The sequence below is a fragment of the Micrasema longulum genome, unplaced genomic scaffold, assembly GCF_059751315.1.
Source record: "Micrasema longulum isolate JH-2025_06_02 unplaced genomic scaffold, ASM5975131v1 h1tg002857l, whole genome shotgun sequence".
NCBI lineage: Eukaryota > Metazoa > Arthropoda > Insecta > Trichoptera > Brachycentridae > Micrasema > Micrasema longulum.
Genome location: NW_028279979.1, coordinates 4,378 through 25,575, shown reverse-complemented (window position 1 = coordinate 25,575; position 21,198 = coordinate 4,378). Strand labels below are relative to the sequence as shown.

At 31.4% G+C, this 21,198-nt stretch overlaps 2 protein-coding genes across 2 annotated transcripts; both read left to right on the top strand.

Moving 5' to 3' along the window:
- The first annotated feature begins 13,534 nt into the window (after positions 1 to 13,534).
- Positions 13,535 to 14,596, top strand: LOC148271457 (uncharacterized). The gene has a single exon (XM_088241362.1). It carries the CDS (start codon positions 13,535 to 13,537, stop codon positions 14,594 to 14,596), a length of 1,062 nt encoding a protein of 353 aa, XP_088097488.1.
- A 2,275-nt stretch (positions 14,597 to 16,871) lies between these two features.
- Positions 16,872 to 20,179, top strand: LOC148271456 (CCAAT/enhancer-binding protein gamma-like). The gene is made up of 2 exons (XM_088241361.1): positions 16,872 to 17,131; positions 18,303 to 20,179. The coding sequence occupies exons 1-2, from the start codon at positions 17,015 to 17,017 to the stop codon at positions 18,543 to 18,545; spliced, it is 360 nt and encodes a 119-aa protein (XP_088097487.1). The 5' UTR covers positions 16,872 to 17,014; the 3' UTR covers positions 18,546 to 20,179.
- Positions 20,180 to 21,198: the final 1,019 nt, after the last annotated feature.

The following is a 21,198-nucleotide window of genomic DNA, read 5'->3' as shown; positions in this document are numbered from 1 at the left end:
TGTACGCAAAGAGCATTGAGCACCATACGCCTTTATCTTTATAATTTATTTTATTTTATTGATAAAAATTACCAACAATTTATTGAAGGTAATATGAAAGTCTAGTCATTTAAAGGGCTTATCATATGTCATTGGATGGTTTAAGTGTCATGTCAGTGTTTTACACACTGTGTAGCGTTCACCATTCTGCCTTTATTTGAACATCTATATTCCTTCAATTCTTCCCTTCCATCTGTTGATGTTTGTGAAGTTGTAGAACTTAAACCTTTTTTGATGCGGGTGAGATTCATGTGATTGAATTATTTAGCCTACGTACTAGGCAACGCCCGAAAATATTTTTCAATTTTTATACAATCTTCTTTTTGGACCTTTTGTCATACCTTCACCTTGGCGGTATAGTCGAAAATAAATTCCCTCTAGCGATTATAAAGATAAACTACCGACCCCCCCTCCCCCTTTAAGTTTTGGGTAGGTACATCGATATAAAACAAGGGGAAGCGTACGTCACGATACACATATCTACGCTCTAAAATGACATAGCTTCAGTATGACGTCATAGTTGAAGATAAAGTCTCCCAACCGACTACAAAGGTATAGTACCGATACCCCCACCATCAAGTTTTGATGTAAGTACATCGTTTTATACAGACGGGTCTAGAACTCCTCGATACGTTTATCTACGCATTAAAAGTGTCAAAAATGTTGTTCCACCGAGCAATTTTTTCTTTAATTATTTTTTATATTTTTTTATAATCGTTTTGTGGTTGGCGCTTTTTTTCTTAAAAGCCTATTCAAAATATAAGAGATAAATAAGTCAGTTTTGAAGTCGAATTAAATTCCGACATAACTGTCACAAACGAACGCCTAGATGTAAAAAATGTCGCTAGGTTCTGTCCCATTAACAAATAAAAGTATCTAGGCGTCAGACACAGATTATATGCGTCAGAAAGTTACCACTCTAAAAAAATAATTTAGTTATTATATTTTTTCCATCTGTTTTACTGTCTTTCCGAGTGGATGTATCGAAACGTTATAGGAGCCGGCCTTGTAGTCGATCGGTAGATACATACAGACGATCGTTAAGCGTACCGTTTAGGTGATTTCCAAAGTCATGCAAAACGCATGTTCAAGCGAGCATTTTTTGCTTGAATCGGGATTTATTGGAGATTATAATCGCTTTGAAGTGAGCACTTTTTATTACAGAAGCCTATTTAAAACATAAATGAGAACTATTTTAAATGTTAGTGACGTAAGGAGCGCGGATTAATTGTTTGCGGTCATTCCATTGGCTTGTTTCGATCATATGATGTCGATATGACAAGTAGGTAGAACATACCGAGGTAAGATGCAGATAGTACAGAAGTTAAGTATACCGTCTCGATATATACAGATGAAGATAGCGTTCATAATCGAGGCACTTATAATAATTTACATAAATAATAATATCTATAAAATAAATCTATAGGATATCCACCGGAAAATCTTGGGGATTAATTCACCCATTTACCTTAAAAATAAAATATTTTTTAAAAAGGGATATGATACGATACTTAAAAAATAAAGCTTAGGCTAAGTACATAACGCGTCGAAAGGAACACTGGGTTACCTTCGAGCAATTCGACATTTCTCTAAAACACCCCCTACAATTTGCCCTTGGCAGTGTCTTAAGCACCATTGGGTGCGGATGAAATATGATGATGACGATATCATCATAAGTTCTCCATCTTATTAAAGAACGTATGAATATTTATTATTATGTAAAACCTTTTGCTCCATGACAGTACAAATTTTATCAGGCGCAAAATAACTCACATTTCTCTTATATGAGAATGATGTAATTAATCATTGTGGACACATATTTCGACATTTTTTAGAAGTTTAACATTTTTCAACGTTTTTAAACATTATTAGAGTCTTTATTCAATAAAATACACATATTGTTACAATATTATCACTTTGTATCCCGGAGCCGTGTAAACACGTGATTATATAACCAAGCGTTGTGTCCCGGTCCCTTATTTTCACGTGGTTTACCAGCTGTCCAAAAAAGTGCATTTTATTGACATCTAGTGACATTTATTAGTACTTTTTTGCTGCTGGTAAACTACGTGAAAACACGGGACCGGGACACAACGCGTGGTTATTATAATCACGTGTTTACACGGCTCCGGGATATAAAGCACAAAATAAAGAGTAAGACCCTGTATATGTGCAAACATTGAAATGTGGCTCTTCATAAAGGCAAATATTGGCAAAACCATTAAAAAATAGCTCTTTTAATTGTTTCCAATAAAAAATAGAAGTTTCAATTGACTTAACCCAGTATTTTTATTATTATGACACTTTTAAGAAACCAAAGGGTCAAAGGGGGGATGGTGAAGGTTAGACAGTGTGTAAAGTGGCCACTTAAACCGGCCAACGACAGGTCATAAGCTTTGTAGATGCCTAGACGTTTTTATTACCTTCTCTAAAATCTTCTTTATCTCTGTTGTAATATGTTAATGTTTAATAATAGTTTGTCATCGAGTGCTCAGACATTACGTCACATTAGGGAAACAAAGTTCTATGTAGATTCATGATTTTTTTGAGACATGAAAGTTTGAAATGAAGACATTATTTTATCCAACATGTTTCATTTATATTGTCTTAATAAACTTAGTAATAATTACGGATGAGTTTCCTTTTTCTTTTAAATTTTATGCAGATAGAAGCGATATTTAAATATGAATACTACAAAAGCAAAAAGTCAAAAAACATATTTTGTTTGATTGAACCTTGTTTCCCTAATGTGACGATTAGTTTTGATTAAAAATTTTAAAAAAGAGTTCAGGCGTAATATTCTACTCATTTAAAATAATGAACCTATATTATTTTGTTTTAGATGCTTGAAAATATGAAAAATAGAATTAAGAAAATAAAATTAAAAACTCAATTAAACCAGATAAAACGGTTTTAAATATTTTAAGAAGTGAAAAAAATCGAGAAAAAAAATACGATTAAATTAAAGAACAAACATGTACTTGATTATATTAGAAGCATTAAAAAAAAAAAAAAGAAAATTGTGGGTGGTCATAAATGTAACCGAAACAAGATAAGAAATAAAAAGTAAAACAAATAAATCAAAAATTTCCAAGTATATCTACAAAATTAAAAATTAATAGTACATATCAAAACAAGATCTTAAATAGGTTAATAAAATAATAAAGAAAAAAAAAGTTAAAAACAAATTTCGGCCATTTGAGGTAATTAGTTCTTAAAAAATATTCCTGAGTTTTGCATAGACTAGTCTGGTTGGTTGTGTAAAATTACAACTCCTTTACTTAAAAAATCATATTTTTTTCAAAATTTTTTGTGATTATATTATAATGAAGGTTGTTTTTTTATTTATTTTTGTAAATCGACGCTGGAAAGGAAAAAAATACCAAGCGACATGTTCATAACTCGTTTTTTCAATATTTATTTAAATTATGTAGAAATCACGTCAAAATAATACACATGTGTTAGATTTTTCATTAATTGAAAAAAAAAACAAAACACCTTAATTGGCTCTTTTGTAAAGTTGATACAAGTAGCTTGGCAACTTTTTCCTTTCCAGCATCAAAATAATATATCGTATTAAAAAAAAATATGTTTTTTTTGCAGTAGGGAAAAATCACTTTTTTTTACAGTTTTAAAGTAATAAAGATCGATGAATCTCTGTCCAGTAAAATAAATAAAAATGCTTTTATTAATGGCAGAAAAAGTATTTTCAATTTGTAATTTTGAATTCCCACAAAAAAGGTTATTCCATTGGCCACGCCTGTAATACGTCACGACTCACGTTTATTTGTTCCTGGCCATTGAAATTTGTTTCGAACATTATTGCAAATCTTGACGTCACAACAACCAAGGCCAACACGTCGCATTTTTCTAGGAACGTACTATCATTCAATTTCTTTTTTACAAAAATGTATGAAAACATATCTCCACAATATCCATATTGATTTTAAAAATACAATTAATTATTTTAAATCCATTTCATATATTTTTATCGGTTTTCGTATTGTCAACCTAGTGGTGTAGTGGTCAGTGCGTTTGCTTACCATTCAAGAGGTTACGGGTTCGATTCCCGACATAGTTGGTATGGAATATTTATTAAAAAGAGTGTTTCCACACTAGAATATTTTATAGTTCCTGGACTGGTACCTGAGGCGTAAGATTGATTATCTTTCCTTCATGTAACAAAAATGATCAAGATACGCTGATATTAGTGTACCAATACAGTGCCCTATGCACCATTAGGTGCGGAAAGGGAATAATAAAAAATATACAATAATAATTCATAGTATATGATATTTCTCTATTACGGTACAAATTTGTACCACATATTTTTTTTATGCAAGGAGTTTTTTTTAAAAAAAACAAGAAAAATGTATAATATTGTTTTCAAGCTATAAACAAAATCATTTTTTAAAAAAAACGTTTGAAAACTCTACTTAATCTATTAAAAAATTACAACAGGGGTGAAGAATACCTTAAATAAGGGAATATGAAAATCTACACATTTACAGGGCTTATGACCTGTCATTGGCTGGTTTAAGTGGCCACTTTACACACTGTGTAATATTCACCATTTTGCCTATGTTTAAACAGCCATATTTCTTCAATTCTTCCATTTGTTGATTTTAGTGAAGTTAAAAAGCTGAAACTTTTATTGTTGTGAAGAGATTCATCTGACTGAATTATTTCACATACTAGGCAACGCCTGAAAACAATTTTCCAATTTTAACTTCACTCAAATCAACAAATTGAATAATTGAAGAAATATGGCTGTTTAAACATAGGCAAAATGGTGAATGATACACAGTGTGTAAAGTGCCCACTTAAACCAGCCAATGACAGGTCATAAGCCCTGTAAATGCCTAGACTTCCATATTCCCTTATTTAAAGTATTCTCTACCCCTGTTGTAATTTGTTAATCTTAATGACTTCCGAGAGGGTGAAATCCAGTCTTTTGTCTACGAATATTTGGACAAACTCAAATATTGTACTAAATCTATGTTCAGAGAACAAACGTTCAATTTCAAATAAGACTTGAGAAAAAAAAACAATATTCTCCGTTCGTTTCTTACTAAAATAGTTTAGTGTTTTGTATTTACTTTGCTGTATTACTACAAGATGTTATATGCGGGTAATGTACAATATACGGTGTCCAACGTCCAAGATATTGTGTTACACGTTGAATAATAATCTTATGAAAGCGAACATACACATTACACATTACTCTAACTAACCTGCAGAAAGCTCTGAATTATCGAGGATATCAAATTCAGTGATGAAATAATATACACGTGGTAAACACACAACGCACATTCTAACAGTACTTAAGTGGGGTACCTACTCTATTTTGCTAGGGTATTTTGGAAACGCTCGAGTTCATACCGATCGACACAACCGTATGTTTCATCCATCTGGACACAGAGAAGAAGGACTTCACTTTACAAAGAACCTTTCCCCCACTAAGCATCCAAAAATTACACATGATCCGAACGGGGGGACCAAATGACCTCAGCGCCTACTTGTATATGGCGTCAGGAAAATAAAACGTTGAAAGATTATGACTTTATTAATGTTTTCGCGTACACATATATTACTCATTCGTGCATTTTATTCATTTTTGTTAGTTTGCCGAATGCTTATGTACATAAAGTGAAATTGACCCTTGTATTATATTTACGTCTTTTTTGTTTTAATATTTTTTTAAAATTAAAAAAACTATTTAAAATTATAAAACAAAAACAGGAAAACGCTTCTTTCTATTAATTTCACGATTACAAAAAATATACGGCAAATACTTGAGTTATCGAATTAAAATTGGTCTATGGGGGATTTAAATCCCCCCCTTTGGTCCGGCTAGGTTTAAATGTGGGGCCTAGTACCTAGTATCAAAATAACCAAAGCGTCACTTTTTGAAGTTTTGATTTAGATAAACCGTTGGATTCGTCTGATTGTGGCGCGTCGAATGGTTATTAAAAACCCAATCAAATCAGCCTAGCTGCCATTGAAAAAAAGTAACAAAGTTTGTGTTCCGTTTCAAAATCACCAACGTTTTCAGCGATTCGGTTTCATATCAACCAACGTGAAAATAACCAATGAGATGGCTCCATTTTGTATCACGTGACCCGTTGGTCTAGGGCCTTCAATATGACTGATTCTCATGAAAAAGAGGATTTTTTTTTACTATTAAATAATTTAATAATTTTATTAGTGATGGACACTACTCCGGAGCTTTCCACCCCAACAAAATGAAGAAAAAGGATCTGGCAGCCTGAAAATTGGCAAGCAAACGTCAGGAAACGCCTCTGGGGTGCTATTCTGAACCACTCTCAAGACAGTTTTTCTCGTGTATTTTGTACGTAACTACACGAGATAATACAGCCACGAGGGCCTTTGGGATACCAGCCCAGGTAGGTTGTATTAGATATTTTAAAGCCGATTGACTGCCTTAAGCGTCGCGCTCTGTGGGGCCATACAAAAAGAACTCGTATACGCGCTCGCAAAAATGCGGAATTTATCGTCCACGGTCAAGTTTTGCATTTCGCATTTCGCATTTTATTTTTTTTTTGCACCACAACAGGCCAGGAGGCCCAATTACAGTGGTGAATTACATTACAGAACAACCAGGCTTGAGAAAAATCACATTTTAATTTTTGTGTTCTCACCGGGAATCGAACCCGGAACCTTCCGTGCGTGAGTCAAGCGTCTTGACCACTACACCACGGAGGCCGCCTCTCTGTGAGATATTATATTTTGTAAGCTAAGTTACATCTCGGATGCCCAAGACGTGTTTAGATGGTCAGCAAATATTTTAATTTGAATTGTTAACATATATTTTTAGTTTTTTACTGATTTTATTTTTTAAGATCCTCGTGACTTTTGAATTTGTTTTTACTATGTCTTTTTTTTAAATATGTTTGTTTACTAACACATATACATTTTTTGATTACATCTTTTACTTTATTTTTTACATTGTTTTTTTCTCTTTCTACTCGGTATTTTGCTATGTCTTTTTAAATATGCTTTTTGCGATACACATACATTCATTTTTTACTATGACTTTAAATATATTTCTTACTATGTATTCTGTTTTTTTTCGCATTTTACTTGATTTTTAAAAAAAATATTTTGTTTTTTTTTTCAATGTTTTTTATTATGTTTTTACTACATTTTTTACCATGTACTCCTTACTTTACTTTGTTTTTCACTTTGTCCATTATCTTTACAACTGTTTCTATATATTGATTACTGTTTTTATATATTGACAAGCGGACCCGACAGACGTTGTCTTGCCCGAACGTTAGCTTGCCTGCTATTAGCTGGTTGAACAAACATTTTTTTCGTAATTAATTACCCACGTTATTTATTTTGGAATTTTCAGGCTATTTATATATTTGTAATATCTTGCAAAAATCACTACTCTAGTACCAATAATCAATGGAAATAATACAAGAATAAGTGTTAATTAAGAAAATTCAGAGCGCGATTTACCCTGAGCCCTCTTAAATTATGGCACTGAACCCATGCCCAACGTGAATTTAATAATTCTTTAATCGTCAGCCGTGTTACGACGTGACCTTGACATTTAATTCAAAACCAAAAGAAAAGAAAGAACTACGATAGACCAGATCTTGTCTTGAGGTAGTATTTTTTTGTCCTAGCTTTAATTTTATTTCGTTGTATTTTATTTCATTTGTACCTGTATTTAGTATAAGAAAATGTGTTTACCATTGTTGGAATGGACTGTTTAAGTCCGTCAATAAATAAATAATAATAAAAGAAAAATGACTGTATCGTAAAAACGTGCAAAAACTTTCCGGATAAAAGGAAAAATATTTTTCATTGATATGTAGGTACCCAAGTACACGTATTTGATTGAATTCCAAAACTAAACATTTTTAATATTCAAATATTGGACTTAATTACATAGGTAGGTACCTTGGTACTTGTTTGTGGTTGAATTCCAAAACATGGAAAAATAATTTTTCAAATAAAGAACTCTTTTTGCAAATGTCAAACTTTACGCTACTTACCGGCAGTGATGCATTCTGTGTAATAATCCGTTTTTCAAAAATGTCTCGAATGTCGGTTAAAATTTATTAAACATTACTAAAAATCCATTAAAAATATGTTAACATGTAGAAATTAAGAAATTGTTAGGAAATTAATCAATTCAGAATCCATTAAGAATTATAGATGTTTGTAAACGTTAAAATACAAACTTTTTAATTTACAAAAAAAATAACATTCTCCAATTTTTTTGGAATATGCATTTCAGTCGAAAGCAACCCTGAAAATCGATGAAAACACATCTATGCTTCTAATTTTTTTTCTACCCAATATATTGAAGATGTTATCATTTGCAAACCTTCAGTACGTGAATTAGAAAGTTTTGCAAAAAACCGCATGTAAATCTGTCCAGCCATTTTCGAGTTTTTGCGAGACACAACACGGTGATTCATTTATATATATATATAGAAGATTACATCCTGTTTTTATTTTTTTTAACTGTCTTAGGACAGGGTGAATAACCCTTGTTAAATAGTCAAAGCAACTTTACATAAATTATTATTTTTTGTATGTAATATAATATGATAATAATCTGTAAGGATTATGATTAAATATTGACACGTGACGAATTATCAAAATTAGCGTATTCAATCAACGATATTTTTTTGAATTTTCATACTTTTCTTTTGATAATGTTACAATATCATAAATAATAACTAATCCTTTTTCTCTTGTATTCGGTTATATTTACTTCTTGGTATTAGTTATTTAATAATGTTGGTATTGTTGTCAATGCGTAAGATGGTTAACGATGGCGGTATATTAAATTTTGTAAATGTCACAGCGCAAATAGAAAATAAGGAATTTAAGATGATGCTCTGACCTTATTTGTAGTTTTTCTTATTCCTCTGCTTAAGCGGCAAAACTCCACACTAATATTTTCATTTTCTTTGTCACAGTCAATTTATTTTTGTTTATTATTAATTAGATTTTATATTTTGCGACGCATTTTTTTACCGAAAATAGATTAGCGATTAAGCATGTACTACTAACGAGTTCAAAGCGGACACTAAATTCAGGTGACAAATAATAACTTAATTTGATTTTCGAAGTACTCATATAGGTGGGAAGGGGACAGAATTGAATTTGCAAAGAGAAAAGGAGACACAGGTATAGGAATAAATTTACGCTGTGACACTTTATCAAAATCCTTCTGGACTGTTCTTAATTCTATGGATTATTCATATCGTTTTTGAACCCAGTTTTTTTTTATTTCCTTCAATACTGCTTTGTTCAACAGTTTTTAATTGCTTTTTTTCAATTACCTTGAGCTGGTTTTTAATTTTTTTAATATTATTATTTTTTTTTCCTTAAAATATTATTGCATACGAGCATTTAAATATAAATCATTCTTCAATAAGTTCTTTAGCATGTAATATATACTGTGTAAACTTCACTGGAATGAAGATGATTTTTTATGCCTCTAATTTATTTCACAGTTACACAGAAAATAAAATATATAAGGTAAAGTAAAAATTAACACCAAGTAGTGAAAATTAAAAATACGTACCTATATACATATCATTACTGTAGCTATCAAATATTTTTTACGCTCGACGTGACGCGACTTGACGTGACGTTAGACGCTAGAGGCTTGAATGCGTCAGCTAGGCTTTTCACAATATTTTTCACAAATTTTTCAGTCGCTTTGCCTATGTACGTTATTTGTCTATTTAAATAAATTATAAATTAATTTAAAAAGCCAAAGTTTTCAATAAAATATATTCTATTTGGATTCAATCTTATTAGAATTCGAAATAAATAATTTTAGGGTAACATCCTCAGAGTAGAATTATTTATAATATCCATAGTCGGAATATGGTAATTAAATGTCTAGACTTGTTGACTTAGAATATTTGTTTTGCGATAATTTAACACGTTTTGTAAGCAAATATTCATTATTGAGAGTAAATAATAATCTGTTTTTGATAACGTTTCTCTAATTATTTATAATGGAGACTTTAAATCGCTCTAGCTTTAGAACAATCGGGACAGTTATTTGTATGACCTGGCTATACATAAATAAGTCGGTCAAAAAAACTCACTAGGAAAGTGTTTTTAAACTGGATCAGAACTTTTATTTGAAGTACCTTCGTATTTTTTTAAATTTTACCTAGTCGAATACAGTAGCCGGCAATATATATCGTACGTCGGCATTTAGAAAGAGACCTTTGGCTATATTTGACTTCGTAGAGCTTCGTTTTTGCCATACATGTGTCACGTCGTCACGTGTAATGTTCGCCAGCGGTTGATAAGCGTTCTTAAGGACGGTTGGGACAATTTTAAATTAACTGTCAATAAAATAAACTACCAGACTTAAGTAAAAACTATCACACTAAAAATAAAATGAGCTATCAGAAGTTTTGATAATTAAATAACTTATGAAATGTCAAACGTTAGTAAAAAAAAAAACCCCAATTAGAGGGCATAGAATTAAGAATAATAGTTCAGAAAGAGCATAGAATTTATATTTGAATAAATCGTACTGTGTCCAAAATTCCCCCACTACGCCCCACTTTCGCCGCTCGCATTCTCGAAGTCACCGCGTAATGTTGCACAATGGGAAAAAATATAATCATAACACAAATGTAAGGTTAAAAAAAAAACAACCTGTTAATTTATCTAAAATTTTATTGTGTACGTGGAAATATTGATCGGCACAACAGAGTAGATAAGTAAAAGGTCATTTAATAAGAGTAATTGAATTAATGAACTTTAAACTTAAAATATAAAACAAATTTTATTTTACAAATATTACATAAACGGATATTTTTATAACATGTTAAATAATATTTGATGTTTTAAAGATAATTTTGGTCAAATTTCTACCACAGAGTTGTTTAATCTGAGGTCCAACTTTCATTAGTTCTCACATTAGATGAGCAAAGAAGGATAAAAAAGTTTACTACCCTGGCAACACTAACGAAATGTTAATTTTGATTTCTTCGACAATCTGACAGATGGAAAAATAATTCAATTTTTAAGTAATGCATTTGCTACGTACACATTAATTTTCTAATTATACATGAAATGTGATCCCATCCTGTTCCTTTAAGATCCTAGCAGTATTTCTACACTTTAAAAGGACACAACAAGGCATATTTGAATTCAAATCGGGAGTTGCGTACTGAGCGACGTCTACAAAGAAACTAATGACGAAATGAATCGGGTTGTGGTCCCGTGGTTAGTGTTGCGGGCCAGGGCTAGAGGCCCAAGGTTCAAACCCCACTCTACTATAACTTGATTTCCATTTTCTAATAGTGAGTTATTTACAACTCGGTGAAAATGGCCACCAAAATTGAAATATTTGTGTAAATTATAAGAACGCCAATATTTCTTTTTTTTTTTAATATTTAAAAAAATGGGTCAAAACGTAAAACTACTCTTTTAAGAGTAGTCTTTTAAGAGTAGTTTAGTCACCTTCTGTTTGATGCCCGTATGCGGTTTCTGGACTTTTCTTAATTCCATGGACAGACTCTTTCTAAGTGCCGATGTACGATATATAATGCCGGGAACTGTGCCTAGTTATGTACATTTATTTTTAATATTATTTTAAACACTCTTCGCTCAATCTTTTCAGACCGTAATTAATTCCTGTGGACATAAAAAAATATGTTGTGTTCCGTGAAATATGTACTCAAGCAACGTTTACTAATTTTTTCAGGCTTGCAGACCGGTAAAAATAGAAAAAAAAATGCTGACCGGTAACGCAGGTATAAAAACTTTTATTTATGTAGTATTTTGTTTGTTGATTCTTAATGTTATATTATAAATACCCGCCTACTGAGAACTCTTTACAACTCCTTGGTGCAAAGTAGACTCGAGAGTGGCTCAATGATTTGGGGGCCACATGAACTGAAGTACTCTCTTATGATAGAGAAAATCCAAAAGAAGTTTCTGAGATATCTCTACATGAGAGAGTCCTTGGCTCTACCCGACCGAGTTTCTCCAGGGTATGCTTGGCTACAACAGTTTACAGACTTTTAGTTTAGAGAAGGGATGTGTATTTGACCACACATTTTTATCGATCGTTGCGCGGTATGATCGATAATTCTGAGATTTTGATGAGCATTGATTTGTATGTTTCTGAAAATCCTAAGACAGCGTCAGCATAGATTGTTTCATATTCCAATATACAGGACCAACCTGCCTATGTTTATACCTGTTGGAAGGGCTACCGCTATGCTCCAAATTTCTTACCCACGTTCAAATTCAAATTACGAGCAACTTCTAACTCTTTTTCATTTTAATTCTCTGATAAAACGCCGCGTTGTTTTCGATATAAAATTTCTGGAAAAAATATTAAACTACAAAGTAGATACTAACCTCCTAAATAAAATACAAATAAATGCGGGATTGAGAGCACTCAGACATCGGGAAATATTTAAACTGCCTTTGTTTTCAAATAATGCTACATACCACACACCCATGGCCCGCATGTGTCGGAAATATAATATATACTGCCGAAACAATAAAATTGACATTTTTCATGATACTCTCTCAGCTTTGGCAAATGATCTCTTAGGAATAAATCTTATTCAATAAGTACACACGTACAACTTTTTTTTATTGCATTGTATCCTGTATAAAAAAAAAATGTATTATAACTTAATATATAAATCGGGGGGAAAGGGCGTTGGCGAAAGAACACCTGGCCAACTCAAATGTCAACCTCACCTGCTCGTGGCCCCCCCTGCTAGATAACTGACGAGGCTCTGACGACCGAAAATCGGCAGAATAGCCGTAACATTGGCTCGGATTTAAATCCCCGCAGCACACAAGGATGGAGATCCGAAAAATCTCCCATACCAACCCGTCTGGACAGCGTGGTATAGAGCTACTTAATTGTGGCCGTCCAAAATAACCCCCCATAATGATGATGATATAAATCGATTTTGTGTAATTCTATAATTGAAGATATACAGGGCGTCCCAAACTTATGGGACATGAAGGGGAAGTACCTTAAATATCGTAGATAGTGTATTTTGCTGAAAGAAGACTTTATGTTACTTTTAAAAGTTAGTAATTCTGCATTCATAGATTTTCTAAAAATTACTTGCTTCGTCTGGGAATCAAACCGACTTAAATGTCAAAAAAAAATTACCCTACTTTTATGATGCCAATCGAAAGAATAGCTAAAAAATAATAACTTTGCTTAAGTAACATAGTATTTTAAAAGGAAGGAACAACGTAAAATGATTGAGTCAAATTTCAAGAAAGTTATTTATTGCCGACAACGAAGTTCGAAAAGTAGCGATATTATCATTCCAAAGATAGCATTGATTATTCGTAAATAAGTACCCACTTCATAAATTTTGTTCTTAAATTTGAAAATGGAACAGTGTGTGCGAGCGTTTGTTTTTTGGATATTGATCTGTTTAGTCTTAATTCACTTACACAAGTGTTATCGTATTAATTTATTGCGAACATGGCATATCAAGTAAGTTTTGATCTAATGGAAGCATATTTTTTGAACGATAAAGATATCTCTAGAAGTTTGCGGTGGTATAGCGTAAAATATCCTGATAGACAAATACCGTCTCGTAAAGTTTTGAAAAGGCTTGTGGACAATTTGAAAACTCTGGGACGTTTCGATAAACGCCCAAGAGAACCACAGCAAGAAAACCACATGATCAACGACGAAGAACTTGATATTTTAATTTACTTTTCGGCTTTTCCGGAAACATCGGTGAGAGAAGGAGAACTTGAAATTAGAGTTTCGAAAAGTAAAATACACCGTGTATTAAAAAAACATGGTTTTAAGAGTTATGTTGAAGGACGATTGGTTCAAAAATTACTTCCGGGCGATACAGAAAGTAGAAAAAATTTCTGTCTTGATATCCAGGCACGCTTGCTCGAAGATCCAAATTTTTTGGATAATATTATTTGGACATACGAATCTAACTTTAGCAATAAGGGTATGTATAACCGCAACAATAATCGTATTTGGTCTAAAGAAAATCCCCTACGAGTCACTGAAACGAATAACCAAGTGCGTTTTTCACTCAACTGTTGGTGCGGACTTTTAAAAAACCGGGTTTTCTTAATCCACTTTTACCATGGAACCTTGAATACAGAAAAGTATTTAGGAATACTTCAAATTTTAAGGGATGAGATAAGAAATCTTTCCGCGGAGGAGCAAGAAAACTTAATTTTCCAACAAGATGGAGCTCCGGCTCATAATAGTCTGAGAGCAGCAGATTTTCTAAATGAATGTTTTCCTACATGGATTGGTACAAATGGACCTATTAGATGGCCGGCCAGATCCCCGGACCTTACACCATTGGATTTCTTCTTTTGGGGATACGTGAAAGATATGCTATGCAAAAAGCGATACGAGAACTTGGGCGAGTTGCAAACAGAATTGATCCATATCACATCGAGTGTTCACCATAAAATGATAAGAAAATTAACAGGCAGCGGACTCATTAAAAGATTGGCGATTTGCGTAAGACAAGAGGGATCACATTTTGAGCATTTAATTAATTAATTTACAAAAATACCTACTTAATTGACTACGGCACTTTCATGTATGTTTTTAATTTGATTAAAATGATTAATTTCATATTGTTTCTTTTTTTAAAATACTATGTTACTTAAGCAAAGTTATTATTTTTTAGCTATTCTTTCGATTGGCATCATAAATATAGGGTAATTTTTTTTTGACATTTAAGTCGGTTCGATTCCCAGACGAAGCAAGTAATTTTTAGAAAATCTATAAATGCAGAATTACTAACTTTTAAAAGTAACATAAAGTCTTCTTTCAGCAAAATACACTATCTACGATATTTAAGGTACTTCCCCTTCATGTCCCATAAGTTTGGGACGCCCTGTATATGCATGTAAAACTGTATCGACGAATGCTTTCAAATTGTATGTTTCTAGTATATATCTTTGTTTTTTTTAGAGTCTTTATTCAATAAAATACGAGTATACATATTATTACAATATTGATACATTATAAAGAAAACAAAGTATTAAGATATATTTTGTCCCGATAATAGTTTGTCATCGGGTGCTCAGACATTAGTTTTAATTAATAATCAAATAAGAAGAGTACAGACATAATAGTGTATACGTATATTATATATATTATTTTAATAAACATAAAAAATAGTTTAAAGATTTTTTTTTTAAGTAAGAAAATAGAGTAAAATAATACAATTAAAATTAAAGAATAGTAATTTACTTAAATATATTTTAAATATAAGAAGGAAGAAAATAATAGACACATATATAAATAGTGTGTGCTCATAAATGTAATCAAAACAAGATAAAAAATAAATTTAAAAAAGTTGAATTACCTAATAAAATATAATAAAATAAATAACATTCAACATTTTGCCTATGGCCACATTTTTTCCATTCTTCCCTCTGTTGATTTTCATCTGAATGATATTTTCATGGCTGAACTTTTCCACTAGGCAACGCATGAAAATACTTTTCAATTTTCATACTTCTCGGACCACAGTTGGTTGAATTAAAAAGATTTTAACTGTAACATTTTTATTTCATCGTCATTATTTTACATTTATTTGCACCCAATGGTCCATTGGGCGCAACATCAGAACACCAAATGCAGCGTACCTCGGTCATTTGTTACATGAAGGTAAGGTGATCAGTCTTCATAAATTGTCTTTTTTTATTTATTTGATTTATCTACCCTGCCATTAATCGAACCCGGAAAATTTCATTTATTTTTTTTAATATTGTATTAACTACGCCAACAGGAATAAAATATTGAATGGAATTTATTGTTTTTTTTTATTTTCAATTAATAAATTTCATAAAAGGTACATGTTTTTTTAAAAATTCTATACAAATCTACTTTTATACATCTAGTAAATGTTATCACTGTAACACTAAAAAAAAGAGACCAACTCTTGTGCTTGGAGAGTGACTTACACTGTTGTAGTTGTTTATTTATAAGAGTTTATATAATTTTTAATAAACGAGTGAATAAGAAAAAAAACACAATATATAAAGAAAAAAACACAAAATAATAATACATTTTCAAAAATCTCTTTAGATTTACTTTAAACTTATTTATTGATAAATTGTTTTTAGTTCACTGGGGAGATTATTATAATTTTTTACACCTTTGAAGACAAAGCTATTTTGACCATGACTTGTGTGGAATCAAGGAATTTTAATATTATTTTGGTATCTGAGTGACTTATTCATCTCAAATTCTTTTATTTTTTCTTCTTTATAAATTTGTATAATATAATTTATTTTATAAAGAGTGCCTACTCAATATGTTAAATAGACTTTTCGTAACCTTAAATATGTTAAATAGACTTTTCGTATTGAATGTTGAGAGTTTCTTTAAAATTACTTTAATAATTAATCTTCGTACTTTTAATATATTGGCATATGCACCACCCCATCCTACAATACCATGTTGTAACAAGATTGTACAATTGAGTAATAAATTTTAGTCTATATATACACAGAGATATTTAATTTTATCTGTTGTATCAAGTACAGAACATGTAAGATCGCAGCTAGTTTTGTTACATAATATTAATATTGTTGTATGCCATGATCGATTTTATTTAAATATTTTCTAATACGTTTATTTTAAAATAACTTTATTTTACTAAGTAAGTACTATGATATAATTACATATGGCAATACTTTTAATATGACTATGATTTACATTGTCGGAGTAAATTGGATCTTACGATAGGGATTGTTAGAACTAAAATTGTTTACACTACGAAATATTACACACAATTTCACCATAGCTCGTGTTTTGACGTCAGATTTATTCACGGTCGACGAAATCTGTCAAGTGTCAAATTGAATGTATCGCGAACTGCGTTTGTTTTTGTGATAAGATAAAGCTGCCTTTGTTTCATTTCTGTGGCTGGCAGTGCGAAATTAACGAATTTCTAATAATTTGATGATTAAAGACAGAAGTGCCGAAATGGCGCCAAAGAAAGAAGTTAAGAAAAATGTTAGCGATGGAGAAGACTATGGAAGTGATGATTACAGAAAGAAACGTGACAGGAATAATCAGGTGAGATTGTCAAATTAAGAAAAATATTATAGGATACATATTAAATCCATGTATTTCTCATAACAACCCAGTGAGGAGAGACAGTGTCTAATATGTTTACATACAAATTAATTTTCTTAATTGTTTACAGTATTTTTGTTCGGTATCTCCGAGAAGTAGCTTGTTATAAAAGTGAATAAATGTATGGAGACAACCATACACTAAAATCTTGATGTATGTTTCCTCGTTACGTCTGAGATCTCGCTATTTCCGTGATCATTATAACTAAGTTCGACTGTATATATATAATATACTTATATATATGTATATACAATGTATTTACTAATAATGTGAGATACATTAAAAGTTCAAGCAATCACACCTTTAAAAATATGCTACAAAATGAGTCATGGAAAGAGATGTTCTTGATTTCTTTAGCTAAATTGCTAGCAAAATATGTTACTTTTAGGTTTTTTCGTATATATGTGTACGCAAGTATGTGTCTATATACACATATAAGTTGTTTATGAATATGTGTCCGTGCATGTATGTGTAATTTTGTTCATAAATTTGTGCTGTCACTTTAAACTGATAAACCAGTATACCAATGCACAATAGATCTTCACAGGTCACAGTGACGTCAGGAGCTTGCATAGCACTGACCCCCACCACTAAGAATGAGAATACCCACGCACAGGCTATGCCTATGTAGGATTTTTTTTCTTATAATTTTGTTTTATTATTATTCACATGTACTGTAAACCTATGTTAATAAGAAAAAAAAACAATAAATAATTATTTTTTTCATTTAAAAAAAGATGTTCACGCATCAGCTTAATAGCTGCTTGTATAAAATAATAATAATCTTTTATATACATGTCAATGCAGTTAGTGAAAAATTATTACAGGCTTCTTCCACGTTTACAACGTTTCCACTTCTTTCTGTCCCAATTATTAAATATTGATTTCTCCAAACTGAAAGGTTTTATAAATTTTGGCATTCTGCGTAGACCAACTAGACTTTTGTTGTACATTTTGTTGTGAACACAGTTTCAGTAAATGTAAAGAATTAGTTTAGATACTGTTTTCTGTTCTATTATTCTACTCTGTGCCTACGAACTTTTGAACAATAAAACAAGTTTGTGCACTGTCTTAACTCAAAAAGAATTCATAAATCTTTTTTTATTTCTAGGCTGTCAAGAGGAGCCGATTCAAGTCCAAGCAAAAGACAATGGAGACTCTCGGGAGGATAAACAAACTGAAAAATGAAAATGAAGCTTTGGAAGACAAAGTTAAAACTCTGACTAAAGAATTGGCATTCTTGAAAGACCTGTTCTTAGCACAAGCCGCTAAAGCTCCTAATGGAAAACTCGAGGCCGCTAATTTGGAAAAACTGTTGGCTGAAGATCCAGAAGAAAAACCTAAAAGGAAATAGAAATATTGGGATGTTTTTTTTTTGTTTTCACAAACAAAAAGTTTACTTTTGATTTACCCGGGTGTATATTTAAATATACACAAAATTCATGATTTATTTACTCCCATACCTACTGCAATTAAAAAGCAGCGAGTTTTTTTTATTACTGGTATCCCTAAGTACGTCTCTATTTTTTTCTGCTAATGTTAGTAGTCAGCATTACATAGAATAGATCATTTCTTTGCTTGTCAGTTGGCTTGTTTTGTTTTGGAGCAAATTGCCGCTGTCCCTCTCATTTGTTTTTAAGAAAAGTTTTAAATATATTTAAAATTAAACTAGTTTGATTGAATAAACATATCGACGCTGGAAAGGTTATTTACTTTAAGCGAAATTTTGCAAACTTTACAGGAGAGCCATTTAAAAATTAAAATTATACCTCCCTCCATTCAGAACATCAGACGAGGTAAATCATATTTTAATGTGTATTTCGCCTATTTATTGAAAATATTTTACAAGTCCCCTTCCTTTAATGTAATTAGTTCTGTCGTTATTAAAACTGCAATGTCACTTAAAGTAAATATCCTTTCCAGCATCGATATATTAAGATAATGACCGTTTATTAAAATTTTCTCTATTAATTATTATTCTGAGACCCAGTGTTTTTTAATCACAAATGTTAGATCATTTCTAAAGTATAGAAGATAAAAAAAGCCAAATGCCTTTTTTTTTCAAATAATTTCTTTAGTACAAACAGAATACAAAATTCGAATGTTTCGGATCTCATTACAGCATCCATCATCAGAGTTGATGTTTTTTATATGGATATATTATGTAACGCTGTGTACTAAGGATTTGTACGGTGTTGCCTTACAATTATAAACATTTGAAAAGTAAAATTTCATGTTTACTAACATTAAATTTCCTCAATGGGTTATGGGACAGTTAGTTCATTGGATTATGTCATCATTCTGTTTGTTTATGATTGGCGAAAATAGAGATTACTATAAATGAATCGTTTTAAATGTTCGATTTAAAACTATTTTTATTATTTTCTTCATACATTTTAGAGAATTTTCGCTTTACAATTTAATGTTCCTATTGTTATCATGTACAAGAAAACACGTTTAAAAACCTATTTTGGGTTGCACTCAAATTTTCTTACTATCTTTACATAAAACATTTCAAACCGCAATTTGAAACATGACTATTGATAATATTTATTTTTACATCATGATATATTGTAAATTGTCTTTTATTGGAGCTAGGACCATCAAGAAACCCTTAAAAGCGCGTATTTTTATCTGCCGTTTCCGGACGGACGGTATACAAATAAAACTATTTTTGAAAACTGCAAAACATGCACACAGAAAATTTATTTCTGATACTCAAAAAAATCGGTTCAGTTATGAGGCAGAGAAAATAGGAATTAGAGACCTCGATTTTGTAATCAGTCCAACGTGCGGCTGTCTTTTTCGCACAGTATTCGAGGAGGCATCTACGAGAGTGACGGAAAAACTATATTTCAATTACTTATAGAAAAAGACGAGTGATACTTCAATCCACAAATTTAGAATATCCAGTGACCGGTTTCATCGCTTTCGCGACGTCTTCGAGACTGGTATATTTATTATGAAATTCAATGTATTTATACAAAATAGAGGATAAAGAATTCAAAATTATGACAGTTAATTAAATTAAATTGTTTAAATTTATTTCAACAGAGAAGGAAAACGTTTTTGAGAAGTGAATATAGAAGTCTAGGCATTTACAGGGCTTATGACCTGTCATTGGCTGGTTTAAGTGGCCACTTTACACACTGTGTAACATTCACCATTCTGCCCATGTTTGAACATCCACATTTCCTCCACTCTTCCATCTGTTGACTTTTGTGAAGTAAAAGAAAAAGGTGAGATTCATCCGGCTGAACCAAATCACCTACTAGGCAACGCCTGAAAACAATTTTCCAATTTTTATACTTCTTCTTTTACCAGGCAGTAATTCAACAATGTTTGAGTATGTCCAAATGCTTGCAGACTGGTTGGATTTACTTCACAAAAGTCAACAGATGGAAGAGTTGAGGAAATGTGGATGTTCAAACATGGGCAGAATGGTGAATGTTACACAGTGTGTAAAGTGGCCACTTAAACCAGCCAATGACAGGTCATAAGCCCTGTAAATGCCTAGACTTCTATATTCTCTTCTCAAAAACGTTTTCCCTCTCTGTGGAAATAAATTTAAATATGAACAACTCCCTAGGGAGAAAATCCAGCCAGTCTGCAAGCATTTGGACATACTCAAACATTGTTAAATTAAATTGTTTTTGTTTTAAGGATCATTAACAAAGTGTTAACTGAGTTGATATAATATTTTAATTACTTTAAGTATTGTATATATATTATTTTTATTGTCCCATCCCTCACAAGTTTGATTTCTGAGAAACAAAGAAATACCTATTTATCGAACCGTTCTTCGCTGCATATCCTATCAATGTTTTTTTTCACTGTCACACATCCTACATAGATAATACTTTTGTTATTTTAATTTTAATAAGCTCAACAAGAATCAATACGAATTTTTCATGGATGTAAAAATACAAAAACTGTATTAAAAATTACTGGAATAATTTATTAATAAAATAATTTTATTATATTAGTAAATCTATGTATGTGGGTAC